The sequence below is a fragment of the Hemiscyllium ocellatum genome, chromosome 24, assembly GCF_020745735.1.
Source record: "Hemiscyllium ocellatum isolate sHemOce1 chromosome 24, sHemOce1.pat.X.cur, whole genome shotgun sequence".
Classification (NCBI taxonomy): domain Eukaryota; kingdom Metazoa; phylum Chordata; class Chondrichthyes; order Orectolobiformes; family Hemiscylliidae; genus Hemiscyllium; species Hemiscyllium ocellatum.
The window spans coordinates 53,962,736-53,978,586 of NC_083424.1; the positions used below are offsets into that span (position 1 = coordinate 53,962,736).

The 15,851-nt window shown below is 40.8% G+C and overlaps 1 protein-coding gene across 5 annotated transcripts in view; it reads left to right on the plus strand.

The window, feature by feature from the left end:
* The window catches only part of pisd (phosphatidylserine decarboxylase), a 112,474-nt gene that overhangs the window by 17,389 nt on the left and 79,234 nt on the right, over positions 1-15,851 (plus strand). The window contains exon 3 of one of the 5 annotated variants that reach the window (XM_060843797.1): positions 6,168-6,352. In XM_060843797.1, the coding sequence (XP_060699780.1) occupies positions 6,168-6,352 (185 nt within the window). Of the gene's footprint in view, positions 1-6,167; positions 6,353-15,851 lie in introns of those variants that run through there. The other 4 variants (XM_060843798.1, XM_060843800.1, XM_060843795.1 and 1 more) reach the window with 4 other exon arrangements.

A 15,851-nucleotide genomic window follows, 5' to 3' on the forward strand; every position in this document is an offset into this window, starting at 1 on the left:
CCAGCCATATAATTTACGTAGGGCTAGCCTTGGCAGCATCAGCGGGAGCATTCTCATAGGATATAAGAGACGGGGCAGAACATTCATTTTAATTAATGCTATTCTCCCTAGCCAGGAAATCGGAAGGTCTCTCCATCGCTGGAGGTCCTGCCTTATCCTTTCCATTAATTGTACAAAATTAGCCCTATACAGCTGATCAAATACTGGCGTGATAAAAATACCTAAATATAAGAAGCCCTCCAGGGACCAACGGAAGGGAAAAGGGGATCCGTCCATTAAGTGGGGTATCATAGCCAGACCACCCATTGGCATGGCTTCCGATTTTGAAAAATTAATTTTATAGCCTGAGAATGCACTAAATGTATTAATAACTTGAATTAGACGAGGCACTGACATTAAAGGATTACTGAGGAATAAGAGAACGTCATCTGCATAGAGGGTAATTTTGTGTTTACCTGTACCAATCCTCGGGGCCATTATATTAGGATCAGTCCGGATGGCTTCTGCTAATGGTTCGATTATCAGTGTAAACAACAATGGTGAGAGAGGACATCCTTGACGGCAGCCCCTACCCACACTGAAGCCATCCGATCTTAACCCATTAGTAATAACAGCTGCTTTGGGGTCATTATACAATGTTGAAACCCATTTGGTAAACACCTGTCCAACGCCAAACCTTTCCAATGTGTAAAATAAATATGACCATTCAACCCTATCAAATGCCTTTTCCGCATCCAATGAAATTACTACTCCTGGTATCTTTCCCTGATGACAGGCTTGGATCATATTCAAGACCCTTCTGATATTATTGGATGATCTGCAGCCCTTAATAAATCCCGTCTGGTCCTCCTTTATAATATATGGCAGTACCCTTTCTAGTCTTAGTGCTAACATTTTTGAGAGAATTTTAAAGTCTACATTTAGTAAGGATATTGGTCTGTAAGATGCACAATCTTCTGGGTCTTTTCCTTTTTTGAGGATAAGAGAAATATTTGCTTCTTTCAGCGTGGGCGGGAGACAGATCTGACTATGCGCAAAATTATACATATCCATAAGTGGGTCAACCAATATTCCTGTAAATTCTTTATAGAATTCAGCTTGAAAACCATCCGGGCCCGGTGCTTTTCCGCTCTGAAGTTGCCTAATTGCCTCAAGTATTTCTTGGACTGTTAAAGGGGTATTTAGGGCCGACACCTGTTCCGGAGTCAGGCCCGGGAAGGTCAAATTTTTAAAAAATGACTGCATCCTCCTAATCCTATCTTCACAATCCTGCGATCTATATAGTTCAGAATAAAATTCTTTAAAGGTCGCATTGATCTTTTTATGATCATGAGTCAGGGTACCTGTACTTTCCTTGATGGTCGGAATAGTTTGAGGGGCTTTCTTTTTCTTTGCAAGAAATGCTAAGTATCTACCCGGTTTGTCGCCATATTCATATAATCTTTGTTTCGCAAATAATATTTCCCTTTTAGCCGTTTGAGTAAGCGCGGTGTTTAAAGCTGTCCTAAGAGCTGTAATCCTCTGCAATTTTGTGATAGAAGGTCTATCAGCGTATGCTGTTTCGGCTGCTTTTAGGCGAGCTTCGAGCAGACGCTGTTGCTCTCCCTTCATTTTCCTCTGGGTCGCTGAATAGGAGATGATCAAACCTCGTGCATAAGCTTTGATGGTCTCCCACATCATTGACGGATTGCTAGCCGTACCAGTATTAATTTCTAAAAAAATTTTAAGTTCTTGGGAGAAGTACTTTAAAAATTTGCTATCTTTTATCAGGAAGGGGTCCATACGCCAATGCCGAGCAGATGTCCCATTGTTCTTTACCTTAGTTTCCATGTATACAGCGGCATGGTCAGAGATTGCTATAGTACCTATTTTACAGGTTGCTATAGAGTTTAGAAAAATCGATGGGGCAAAAAACATATCAATTCTTGTGTGTCATTTATGTGGATTAGAGTAGAAAGAAAAATCTCTACCCTGTGGATGGAGACATCTCCATACATCTACCAATCCTAATTCTTTATTCAGGTCCGCCAGTTGTCTAGATCTGGGGGATACTCCAGCGGCACTCTTGGGAATCCTGTCTATTTCCGGATCCGTAATACAATTATAGGGGGAGACTTTAATTGTATGACGGGCACCAAAGGCCATCAGTTTTGAAAAAGCTTCCGTTATGAATTTAAAGGGGTGTGCCGGGGGGCAGTATACATTTAAGATCCCATATTCCTCTCCATTTATGAGGGCTTTAATCAAAATATATCGTCCAGATTCGTCTTTTATCTGATTTAGAATTTTCAAAGGGAAGTTCTTCCGGACAAGGATAACGACTCCCCTGCTTTTTGAATTAAAAGAGGAAAAAAAGGCCTGATCAAATCCGCCCTGTCGTAATTTTAAGTGTTCTTTATCCGACAGGTGTGTCTCCTGTAGGAGAGCTATATCAACTCTCTCCTTCTTAAGATTTGATAATATTTTCTTCCTTTTAACTGGCGAATTACTCCCCCTGACATTCCAGGTGCACCACTTAACCGACTGTTCAGCCATAATCATCTGGACAGATCCGAGACCCCTCGGGAGGGGAAACCCTATCTAGAACATCCCGAGCATGGAGCATACAAGATTTACAAAAGTAAAGATTCTCTGATACACTCAAAACAATATAACAAAAAACTCTTTCTAAGTATAAAAAATATAAAACATTCCGAATTGGAGATTTTCTCCCTTGTTCCCAGGGAGCGTCACTTCCTCTCCCACAGTCCATCTTACCCTCTTCCAACCAGTGCCCCACCCTTGACCCAGGTGTTCCTCAATAAAATGAGGAGAATTCAAATATAATATAAAGCTAGAGTTAACAGTGAACACCCCACCCCCACCCACACCCACATCTAAATATATTTGGGAATATTAATACCATATATAACTATAAGATTACAATCTCAACACGTAATACTTAAATATAATACCACAAAATAACAGGGGAAAGAAAAACAACCCCGCTCCTAAAAACAGAAGTAAAATAGAATAAGGTAACCACCTCCCCCCATCAACATTAACCAAACGCCCCAACATATATATATACATACACACATAGGGGGAAAGATAAGAAAAGATGAAGGGATGTAAACCAAAATAATGGGAAAGGCAGACCAGCGTCCACAATCTCTTACAGCTTATTTAAGAGAGTCCAAGAATTCCTTAGCCTTCTCCGGTGATCCGAAGTTCTATATGGATCCTTCGTGGCTAAGGCGTAGCGTCGCTGGATATCGTAAGGAGTACTGGATATTTAAGTCCCTTAAACGCTTCTTCGCCTCATCGAATGCCTTCCTCTTTCGGACCAAAGCTGGGGAGAAGTCCTGGAACAGCATGATCCTGGATCCTTTGTGGGTCATAGCTTGGGGATCTTTTCCCAGATTTCTTGAGGCTTCCAGGAGCATCTGCCTCTCCCTATAGCTCTGCAGCTGGAACAGGACCGGGCGTGGGCGCTGGGTTGAGCCGGGCCCACGTACTGTGACCCGGTAGGCCCATTCTACCCTTACCTGGCCTGATCCAGCCTGCAGATTTAAAAGTTGTGGCAGCCAATGCTCTAAGAATGCTGTCAGCTGGCCTCCCTCTTCCTGCTCGGGAAGGCCCAACAACCGAATATTTTTTCTACGACATCGATTTTCGAGGTCATCAATGTGGTTTTCTAGGTTGTGGACTCTATTCTCGAGAAAACGGATGTGGTCGGCTGTTGATTTTATCCCAGTCTCTGAGGCTGCGGCCTTCGACTCCACCTCTCTGACTCGGCACTCCAATTCCTGAATGTCTCTGCCCTGCTTCTGCAGCTCGGCTGATAGTGCTTCTCTGCTCTGCCGAGACTCATCGATAAAAGCATCAATCTTCGCCTCCCACCTGGCAAACATCTCCTCAAAGCTCATCTTCATTGGTAAATCTCCTGGAGTAGCTGAAGACACCTTTGTTGCAGCTGAAGAGGGAGAGGGTGGGGGAGGGGTCCCTGCTTTCTTAGAGCCGCCCGTTCCCTTCCCTTTACTCATTTTCCAGCTAGTATTAGACTATTTAAATGTACTAATAGGTAACTACTTAAGGTTAACAACTATTATAAATGGTTTAGTGAGTGTGGTGGGGGTGGATAGCCTACTTTTCCCAAGTTTTGGGTAGAGCACTGTGGACTCAGTCTTGCTGGGTCACCGCCATCTTGGATCCCCACCCTTACAGCCTTTATAAAAATAAAAGCACAGCATTAGCTACCCTCCAGTCATCCAGCACCTCGCCCATAGTTAAAGACCAGATAAATATTTCTGCAAAGGGCCCACAATGTCCTGGGATACACTTGATCGGGTCCTGGAGGTTTATCCAAATTTACATTTTTTAAGACTTCCAGCGCTTCCTCTTCTGAAATGTGAACTGTTTTCAAAACATCAATATTTATTTCCCTGAGTCCTTTAGCCTTTGTTTCATTCTCCACAGCAAAAACCGACAAAATATTCATTTAATATTTCTCCCATCTCATGAGGTTCAACACAAAGATGACCTCTTTGAGCTTTAAGGAGCCCTACTTTCTCTCTAGTTGTTCTCTTGCTGTTAATGTACGTGTAGAATCTCTTTAGAATAACTTTAACCTTATCTGCCAAGATGATCTCCTATCCCCTCTTTGTCCTCCTGAATTCCTCCTCAAGAAGGTTAGAAGAAGGTTGAGAGGTGACTTAATTGAGATGTATGAGACAATCAGAGGATTAGATCGAGTGGGCAGTGAGAGCCTTTTTCCTTAGATGGTGATGGCTAACACGAGGGGGCATAGCTTCAAATAGAGGGGTGATAGATATAGGACAGATGTTAGAGGTACTTTCTTCACTAGGAGAGTAGTAAAGGCATGGAACGCGTTGCCTGCAACAGTTGTAGACTTGCCAACTTTACGTGCATATGGTCATTAGGTGTGCATATGGACGAGAATAGAATAGTGAAGGTTAGATGGGCTTCAGGTTGGTTCTATGTTCTATTGTCACTAAACAATTTGTACTGCTCGAGATTCATTTGAACCCCAGTTGCCTATGTCTAACATATGATTCTTTCATATTCTTGTCTGGAACCATTGTTCCCTACTCCTACCAACCTTACCCTTCACTCTAATAGGTACATAATAACTCTGAACTCTTCTTATCAGATGTTTGAAAGTCTCCTACCTATGAGACATCACTGTCTACTCCAATCAACTTTTGAAAGTTTTTTTTTAGATTAGATTAGATTACTAAACTAGATTCTTGTTTTATACTATTAAAAATTACCCTACTCCAATTAAAAAACATTTTATGGAAGGCTTATCCTTTGCCATAATTCTATTTGTTTTTAAATAGTTATGATCACCAGACACACAATGTTTCCCTACTATCACTTCAGTCACTTGCCCTGCCATATTACCCAAGAGAACGTCAAGTTGTGCTCCTCCTCCAGAAGGAGCATTTACATATTGATAAATGTATTCAAGTAAATTTTTTTAAACAAATTCCTCACATCCTAACCTTTAATGCCATGTTACTCCCAGTCATTGTTTGGAAAGTTAAAATCACCTACTATTACAACATATTATATTATTCTTAAATCTATCTGAGATTGCCCTATATATTTGATCCTCAATTTCCCTCTGACTGTTGTTAGGGGCCTATTGTACAATCCCATCAAGGTCATCATTCCATTCTTATTTCTAATTTCTACCTACATACTTGCATTGGATGATTTTTCAGAAATATTTTCTCAAGTTACAGCAGTAATGTTTTCCTTAATCAAAAATACCACTCTCCATTCTCTTCTGCCTCCCTTTTTTATAGCACCTGAAACTCAGAACATTGAGCAGTCCTGTCCATCCCTGAGTGAAGTTTCTGTAATAGCTGTGATGTGCCAATCCCATGTTCCCAAACATGTGGTCAGTTCATCAGCCTTCCCTGTAAGACCCCTTGCATTGAAATAAATGCAGCTTAATTCTTCAGAGTTACTTCGTTCACGTCTGTGTTATATGGTTCAATTTCTTTCCTCCAGATCTAACTCCAGTTTGGGAAGTCAAAAATGATTATGCTACTTGTGTTGGTGAATACAGTACAAATATTACAAAGTCGTTGTACTTAACAAGCGTGGAGACTGTCTGTTGGTAGGCTAATCTAATCTGTATTTGTTTTTGGTCCAAGCAGATCACCGGATTCTGCAGATGATCACTTTTGGAATTGTGACTCGGGTCCGTCCTTTGCACTTGTTGGTGGCCACAGGTGGCGGGTATGTGGGATACTATCAATATCATAAGTACAAGCGGCGTGAACTGGAACACTGCGGATTAGACGAGCTGGTGAAGGAGAGCTTAGCTCCTGCATGGCAGGTGGGTCAATGGACATGGTGACTGCACACCACCAATGATACATGTTTTGTTGCAATAAGACAAGCTTCCCTTGCTTCAAGTCATGGACGGAGATCTAAAGCACAGAGTGACATTCTTTAACAAGCATTTTCCAATAACTTCGATGTGATGCCATTGTGAAACTATGTGCAAACTTCAAATCATTTCTGCACCGATTTAATGGCTAAATAATTTATTTTCTTTGAGATTCTCTTATATAATACTTCCTGTTAAGCCCCTTCCCTCGCGTCTCTCTTTCCTGGGGGTTGATGTAAAATGGGAAGAGCAAATTTATTTTCATGCACAATATTTCCTTAATATTATCTTATTTCTTCACATTACATCCTTTCATTTTTTTGAAAATAGACTAATTGAATGCGAAAAATATACTGTGGTTCAAGCTGAGGATGATTAGCGTTTAGCTTGAAAATTTACAGAGAGCTTGAATGAGCTAGCATAGAACTGATTATAGACTGTATGGGAAGGAAACAACTGGTAAAACATTGATTCAAGCAACACTGCAAAGTAAAGAACAGCTGTCTCGGGCTGAGCTTTGGTGAAGTTAGGGAGTTCACCAATTATAGGAATGATGGGATAGATGACTAAATTTAAAGAAATCTACATTGGTATGAGAGAAATGAGCTACATCTGAACAGGGCAGGTTCTGACACACTGTTAAAATAATGAGATTGAAACTGAAGGTAAAATAATAAATGTATATTTAGGAATGTTCACCAAAAGGATTTTGAGAACGTTGGGGAACTTGATGGATGAGTATTCAAGAATAATAGGGCTGACCTCTAGCAAAGTTAGGGATTTCACCTACAATTATGGGAATGATTGGTTATGAATAGGAAAGATTTAGAGGGATATGAGTTAAATGTTGGCAAATGGAAGTTATTAGGGTGTTTGGTCGGCATGGATGAATTGAATCGAAGGGTCTGTTTCCCTGCTGTACAGCTCAATGACTTTGACTGTAAAAGGACTTCAGTGGAACGTAAAATAGATGTAGTTGTGGGGTGACTTCAAAAGAGGAGTTGACAGTACTGGAGTGATGGGCATGGGCGAGTGAGGACTATGGAGAAAAGGGCCTTCCTTGGAGATAAACGTTGCTTTGAGAAACATTGGAAAAGAGGGTGTTTCAAAGGTCTTGAATGGTGCAAAGTGTATTCTGTCAGATGATTGCAAGGTGGAATAGTACCGAAGTGATGATGCTCAGGGGACTGAGGATACTTTTTGGTGGGATGTGATTTGGGAGAATGATCCTAGAGGAATAGGCTTCAGGGAAGTGAGGGATACCACGGGGATGGGCTTTAATGGGGACTGGATTGCTCAGGCTTTTTCTTGAATTGTTCTCTAATAACTAATTAGGAGTTAAAATGCACCACCAAATCATAGTTACTTATAACACAGACAAGCTATTTGGCTGCTGTGTCTGTGCTAACTGCTTGGAAGAGTTCCCTTTTATTTCGTCTGTAATCCGCAATGCAATTCCTCATCCTGAAGTACCGATTAAATTCGCTCAAGTTTATTTATAGAACAACTTCTCCTTCTTTTTATTGTACCTCTGAGTGAATAAAATTTCCTCTTTCCTCCCCTCTAGATCTGTGACAAATGATTTTTAAGATCTGTAACCCCTCATTAAGCCAATTGCTAGTGGGAACAGTCTTTTTCTGTCTAGTGTTAGTTTATTTAATCTCTGCAGATATCCCTAGTTTAGAGAGCTTTTCGAGAATGTTGTTTTGTTTTCGAGGTGTTCCATTATAAGAGAACATAGAACATAGAAAAATACAGCGCAGTACAGGCCCTTCGGCCCTCGATGTTGCGCCGACCGAAGCCTACCTAACCTACGCTAGCCCAATAACCTCCATATGCTTATCCAATGCCCGCTTAAATGACCATAAAGAGGGAGAGTCCACCACTGCTACTGGCAGGGCATTCCGTGAACTCTCAACCCGCTGAGTAAAGAATCTGTCCTATACCTACCACCCCTTAATTTAAAGCTGTGTCCCCTAGTAACAGCTGACTCCATTAGCGGAAAAAGGTTCTCGCTGTCAACCCTATCTAAACCCCTAATCATCTTGTACACCTCTATCAAATCTCCCCTAAACCTTCTTTTCTCCAATGAGAACAGCCCCAAGTGCCTCAGCCTTTCCTCATACGATCTTCCTACCATGCCAGGCAACATCCTGGTAAACCTCCTCTGCACTCGTTCCAATGCCTCCACATCCTTCCTATAGTATGGCAACCAAAACTGCACACAATACTCCAGATGAGGCCGCACCAGAGTCTTATACAACTGCAACATGACGTCAGGACTCCGGAACTCAATTCCTCTACCAATAAAGCCCAGTACACCATATGCCTTCTTCACAGCACTATTTACCTGGGTGGCAACTTTCAGAGATCTGTGTACATGAACACCAAGATCCCTCTGCTCATCCACACTACCAAGTAGCCTACCATTAGCCCAGTAATCCATCTTCTTGTTACTCCTACCAAAGTGAATGACTTCACACTTAGCTACATTGAACTCCATTTGCCACCTTTCTGTCCAGCTCTGCAACTTATCTATATCCCGCTGTAACCTGCCACATCCTTCTTCGCTGTCCACAACTCCACCGACTTTCGTGTCATCCGCAAACTTGCTCACCCAGCCTTCAAGCCCCTCCTCTAGGTCATTTATAAAAATGACAAACAACAATGGTCCCAAAACAGATCCTTGTGGAACACCACTAGTAACTGCACTCCAAGATGAACCTATACCATCAACTACTACCCTCTGTCGTCTTCCAGCCAGCCAATTCCTAATCCAAACCTCTAATGCACCCTCAATGCCATACCTCCGTAGTTTTTGCCATGGGGTACCTTATCGAATGCCTTGCTAAAATCCATATACACCACATCTACTGCTTTACCCTCGTCCTCTTCCTTGGTCACCTTCTCAAAGAACTCAATAAGGTTTGTGAGGCACGACCTGCCCTTCGCAAAACCATGCTGACTATCCTTGATCACATTATTCCTATCCAGATATTCATAAATCCTATCCCTTACAATTCTCTCTAAGACTTTGCCCACAACAGAAGTGAGACTCACTGGCCTATAGTTACTAGAACATCCTTGATTCGTTAGCCATAATGTCGATTTTCAGTTTAACACGTTTAACCAGTTATCATTGCACGTGCATTAAGAAACATGCTAAAAAATTCGTTTGAGCTAATCCAGTTTACAAAATGTACTGCAACTTTCATGGGAAATGTTAATCTTCAAATATAATAGACAATTCATATCGGCAAATGTAGCCTGGAAGATGAGTTTATAGAATGGATTTAGAACACTACTTCTGGGAACAGTGTGTTCTGGAACCAACCAGGGAACAGCATCTTTTAAGAGTGAAATATAATGTAACAAGATTAATTAATGACTTTCTAGCAAAATATTTTGGCGAATTGTGATTATTGCATAGAATTTTAGACTCAGTTTAAGGGTGAGAAATGTGGCTCTAAGTCTGATCTTTAAATTGAAGGTAATTACAGGAGCACAGGCAAACAGTTTACAAAAATGTAATGGGAAAGTAGGTGAAAAGATAAGATTGTGGAGAATCTGTAGCAGACATTTAAGAAGATATTTCATAACTCTTACCCTTTTCCAAGCAGAACAAACAACTACTCAAGAAGGAAGCAACATTTGTGACTATTTAAGGAAGTTGAGGATAATATCAAAAATGTGGAATGCTTCAAAAAATGAGTGGTAGTTCAGGGAGTTTGGAAAATTGTAGAAGCACATAAATGGAGACTGAAACAAAATAAGCAAATTACAGTAGAGAAAACAAGCTAGAAATGCAAGCACAATCAGTAGAAACTCTCTGTTAATGACCTGGATGAAGGGTCCAACTGCATTGTAGCTAATTTTATTAATGCAAAGGTAAATAGGAAAGTGAGTTGTGAGTAGGATACAGAAATGTAATAAATGGTGTATAATGTGTGGAAAATGTGAGATTACTTTAGAAGGAAGAATGTCAAGTTTGAAGTCTTACTTAAATAGGGAGAGAGATTGGAGAATGCTCTAAATGTAATATGGTCTGGTAGTCCATATTCATGATTCATTAACAGAAATAAAGGCATGTCCAGCAGCTAATTAGAAAACCAGATTGAATATTGACTTCATTCAACTGTACGAGACGTTGGTGAGAGTGCACCAGAGAACTATACACAGTTTGAATATCCTTAAGGAGAGATGTATTTGCTTTGAAAACAGTTCTGTAGATTGATTCCTGGAATTAAGGGGTTATCTAATGAGAAAAGATTGAGCAGATTGGGCCTGTACTCACTGGAGGAAAGAATAATGAGGTCACTTCACTGAAACATGGAAGATTCCAAAGGAACTTGACAGCAGATGCTGATTTTTTTTTTCCCTTGTGAGGGAGTCTAGAACTAATGGGTACAGTTGGAAAACTAGACGAGGAGGAATCTCTTCTCTGAAGCGGTTGGACTTTGGAATTCTCTTCCACAGAGAACAGTGTGGACGCTGGGCCATTGAGTATGTTGAATGTGGAGATAGAATTGATTGGTTTGTGGTGAACTGACAGGTACATGGAGCTAAGCTGTAGTCAGATTAACTGTGATTAGCTGACTGGCTCCTCCAATTTTCTTTATCATTGCACTCATATGGAGATAGATCTGAATGTTTTGGTTTTGTTTTATGTATCAAAGTTTACTGCCAGGACTTTGTTTGGGTGGGCAGGAGAATTGCCCAGTTCAAATCTGCCATTGCATAATGGTTCGGCTAGTTTTCTGATGTAAAGATGAATTTTCTATTAATGTTTTTTGGCGTGATAGTTTCCGCATCTGCTGCTGTTGTAATGAACATGGGCAGTGCAGTGTCCAGTGAGAGAATGTTACCCACCCTTTTGGCATGTTTTCTTATGGCAAAATTAATTTTGTTAAATGCATTTTTGGCAACATATTGGGCACACTAAACGAAGGATACAATTTTAAAAACCTAACATTTAGCTCGCTTCGTTTTAGAAGGTTTTACATTGTACTCACGTTCCTTTAACCTGATGTCACTGTTGAAGTTTTTGTTTTCCCCACATTTCCAGTTCTCCCTGCACTTGGGAGGCTGAGTCACTAACCTGCAAAGCCTTAACTGTTCCCACTTTTACCTGCCCTGCCTTTCACACCACCTGAGCCAGCTCCTCACCAGACATCACCAGACCATTGTGTAAGCTCCACATCGGAGTTTACTTGTGAAAAGCTCTGTGTTAACATTAAATCAGTAGGTGTCACGAGTCCTGCAGTGTGGTGCTGCAGAGTTGAATTATTGTTTTTTTCAAAACTGAACATGATATGAGATGGAATTTTGAATGAGCTGCCAGGCTTGTGCTTCAGATGCTCTGACTGTAAACAGAAAAGTCACTTATTGTTCAATATTTGTTTTAAATGCATGTGTTAAGCTGCACAATGACTCTGTACAGCATAATGTGTTGGTACGTAGAGATGTATTTGTCCCCTGGAACAAAACGGCTGTTGCTATCATTAATGTATCGAATTTTTGTTTCATCGTGATCTGTAAGAATGTGATGATAGGTTAGATGCTTGAGTGTTTGTTCAATCTGGTGACAGATCTTTGTGTCCTCTGGGATTTCCAACTTAACCTGAGTGCCTGCTTCCGTTAACACCAGTCCTATTGAGAACAGGGTGAAAGACCTTGTCTGTTGTGCAGTGTTGTCAATATTGATGTATGGTTTGGTGTTAAGGCTCTCTGAAACCTGTTTGATGAGAAACTTACTCTGTTCTTCTAACTGCCCAATATTGACTGGAATTGTAACCTTGAGATTTCTCATTTGTGAGAGAACGAAAGATTCTCAACTGCTTGCTTTTTAGGTGTATACATTTCTCAATGCTGCATTATCAAAGCTGAACGCTATATTTTCTACCCCACCCCAGTCTGTCCCAGTTGACAGAGTTGCAGTGAAACCTATTCTGAGTTGGGTTCCAAGCAAGTTCGTTGATCTTTGAAAATTATAAGTTGCTGTCCTGTTTAAACATGTATGTATGACATGTTGACACTGTCAGCTGTCATATTGTTGAGTCTTAAGCATTCTCCTCTAAAGTACGTACATTTCTATAAGTAAAGATCATATTTAGTCATTTTGCATGACATTTGAAATGCTAATATCTGCAGGAAATCTGTCCAGTGCTGTATGGAGCATGCTGGTGTAAGCCTTGAAAGAAAATTGATTCATTGTCATGAAAATTGCAACATCTAGTTAAGCCTTATGATTGATTAGTGTGTTGAGTTTTGATTGCTTTAATGATCCATTGTGCAAGTAAGTGCCTGATATGTTATTTCCCCTTGTTTAAAATTGTTTCAGAAATAGCGGAGATTACTAAATGACACTTTTAAGCTTGGTGTTGAATATTGTTTTAGGTATGGAAAATGGTATAATCCTAATATTGCTTCCTGTTTTTTCGTTCCGATGTGAAAACTGTTTTGAGAAAATACATGTAATTTCCCAAATGGTGGGTGCCACATGTTAGCTATTTATAGACATTGTACTCCCTCCATTTCAGAAGCTGAAATGTCTGTGTCTGCATTAAGCAGGCTGTGTGTATTTCCTTAAATTAATTTGCATAACCATGATTACAAAGATGATTGTTCTCGATCAATGTGGGCTGAGCTTATACTTTTGCATATTCCCTCAAACAATGGGACAGCATTGAAATGACACGGGCAAGCAAAGATAAGGTTACTGCAAAATCTCTTCCAAGGCCGGTGGTGTGATGCTGTTTTGGGGCACAGTTCTGACTCATTTCTTCCTGTACACCACAGCTTCCACATGAGGGAAGTAACAAGTCTAGAGTAACTGTCTGCAGACTGTTTTAAAGATAAGGACGGTGAAGAATTCATCTGCTTTCAGCGTTGTGGCAGCTGCTTTTTAAAATTTCTTTTAGTGTATACAGCTGTACAGTAGTTTCAGAAAGACTGGAACTTGTATTGTATTCATTGTTGTTCAGGTTGATGTGATCCAAGTTCCTCAGTTGACCCTTATTAATGCTAAATTACTTACTGTGGAATATGTTTACTGCATCACTTTTGAATGTGGGAGATAATGTTTCTGGACAATGCTTTCAGTTATATTTATTTACAAACAAAATAAGAACTGGGAGCAGGAGTAGGCCGTCTGGCCCTTCGATCCTGCTCTGCTGTTCAATAAGATAGAACATAGAACATAGAAGGATACAGCGCAGTACAGGCCCTTCGGCCCTCGATGTTGCGCCGACCGAGTCCTACCTAACCTATACTAGCCCAATAACTTCCAAATGCCTATCCAATGCCCGCTTAAATGAACATAAAGAAGGAGAGTTCACCACTGATACGGGCAGGGCATTCCATGAACTCACAACCCGCTGTGTGAAGAATCTACCCCTAACATCTGTCCTATACCTACCACCCCTTAATTTAAAGCTATGTCCCCTAGTAACACCTGACTCCATTAGCGGTAAACGGTTCTTAGTATCTACCCTATCTAAACCCCTAATCATCTTATACACTTCTATCAGATCTCCCCTAAACCTTCTCTTCTCCAATGAGAACAGCCCCAAGTGCCTCAGCCTTTCCTCATAAGATTTTCCTACCATTCCAGGCAACATCCTGGTAAACCTCCTCTGCACTCGTTCTAAAGCTTCCACATCCTTCCTATAGTATGGCGACCAAAACTGCACACAATACTCCAGATGAGGCCTCACCAGAGTCTTATACAACTGCAACATGACCTCAGGACTCCGGAACTCAATTCCTCTGCCAATAAAGCCCAGTACACCATATGCCTTCCTCACAGCACTATTTACCTGGGTGGCAACTTTCAGAGATCTGTGTACATAGACACCAAGATCCCTCTGCTCATCCACACTACCAAATAGCCTACCATTAGCCCAGTAATCCATCATCATGTTATTCCTACCAAAGTGAACGACTTCGCACTTAGCTACATTGAATTCCATTTGCCACATTTCCGCCCAGCTCTGCAACTTATCTATATCCCGCTGTAACCTACCACTTCCTTCCTCACTATCCACAACTCCACCGACTTTTGTGTCATCCGCAAACTTGCTTACCCAGCTTTCAAGTCCTTCCTCTAGATCATTTATAAAGATAACAAAAAGCAATGGTCCCAAAACAGATCCTTGTGGTACACCGCTAGTAACTGCGCTCCAAGATGAACATAATCCATCAACTACTACCCTCTGTCTCCTTCCAGCCAGCCAATTCCTAATCCAAACCTCTAATGTATCCTCAATGCCATACCTCCGAAGTTTTAGCATTAGCCTACCATGGGGAACCTTATCGAACGCCTTACTAAAATCCATATACACAACATCTACTGCTTTACCCTCATCCACTTCCATAGTCACCTTCTCAAAGAACTCAATAAGGTTTGTGAGGCACGACCTGCCCTTCACAAAACCATGCTGGCTATCCCTGATCACGTTATTCCTACCCAGATGTTCATAAATCTTATCCCTTACCATTCTCTCTAAGACTTTGCCCACCACTGAAGTCAGACTCACTGGCCTATAGTTAATAGGGCTATCCCTACTCCCTTTCTTGAACAATGGGACCACATTCGCTATCCTCCAGTCCTCTGGTACTATTCCCGTTGACAATGACGACAAAAAAATCCAGGCCAATGGCTCTGCTATCTCCTCCCTAGCTTCCCATAGGATCCTGGGGTAAATGCCATCAGGCCCAGGAGACTTATCTATATTCATCCTTTCCAATATTCCCAAAAGATCATGGCTGATCTTTTCTTGGACTTCGATCCATCTACCCATGCTCTCACCGTATTCCTTAATTCCTTTACTGTTCAAAAAAAAGTCTGTCTTAGCTTTAATAACATTAACTGAAGTAGTGTCAACCACTTAGCTCGGCAAAATAATACATAACAGTAAGATATTATACCGAGGTTCGACATAAACAACAAAAAAGTAAAACAGTGGCGTCGGGATTATGTTAATGCAGTACACTTTTTAAAACAAGCTGCAAAATCTCTAGAAAATGCAGGGAGATGTTTTCTGAGACCTTAAAGTTGTAAGAGTGCACTTTCGATGTTGATGAAATTAGTCCTTCACTGTTTCGATTTAAGATTATGGGACAATGCCATAGTGATGCAGCCTGAGAGCTTTTAGAATCACTCAAAATCCGAAGAACCAAACAATGAAATGCATAAAAGGAACATGGGTACAAGACTACTTCATCGAGGCCTGATCTGTCATTCAATGTGTGACCTAACTTTGTATCCACCTTTGTTCCATAACTTTTAGATTTTTATTAGTCAAATTTAATCCAGATTTATAATTAACAATTGGCCTAGCTTGTATGATCACTGCCTGAAAAGCATTCCAAACCGATATATATGTTGCTGAACTTCACTCCTGATTTTAATTTTTTAGCTTTATCATCTCGTCCTAGTTTTGTC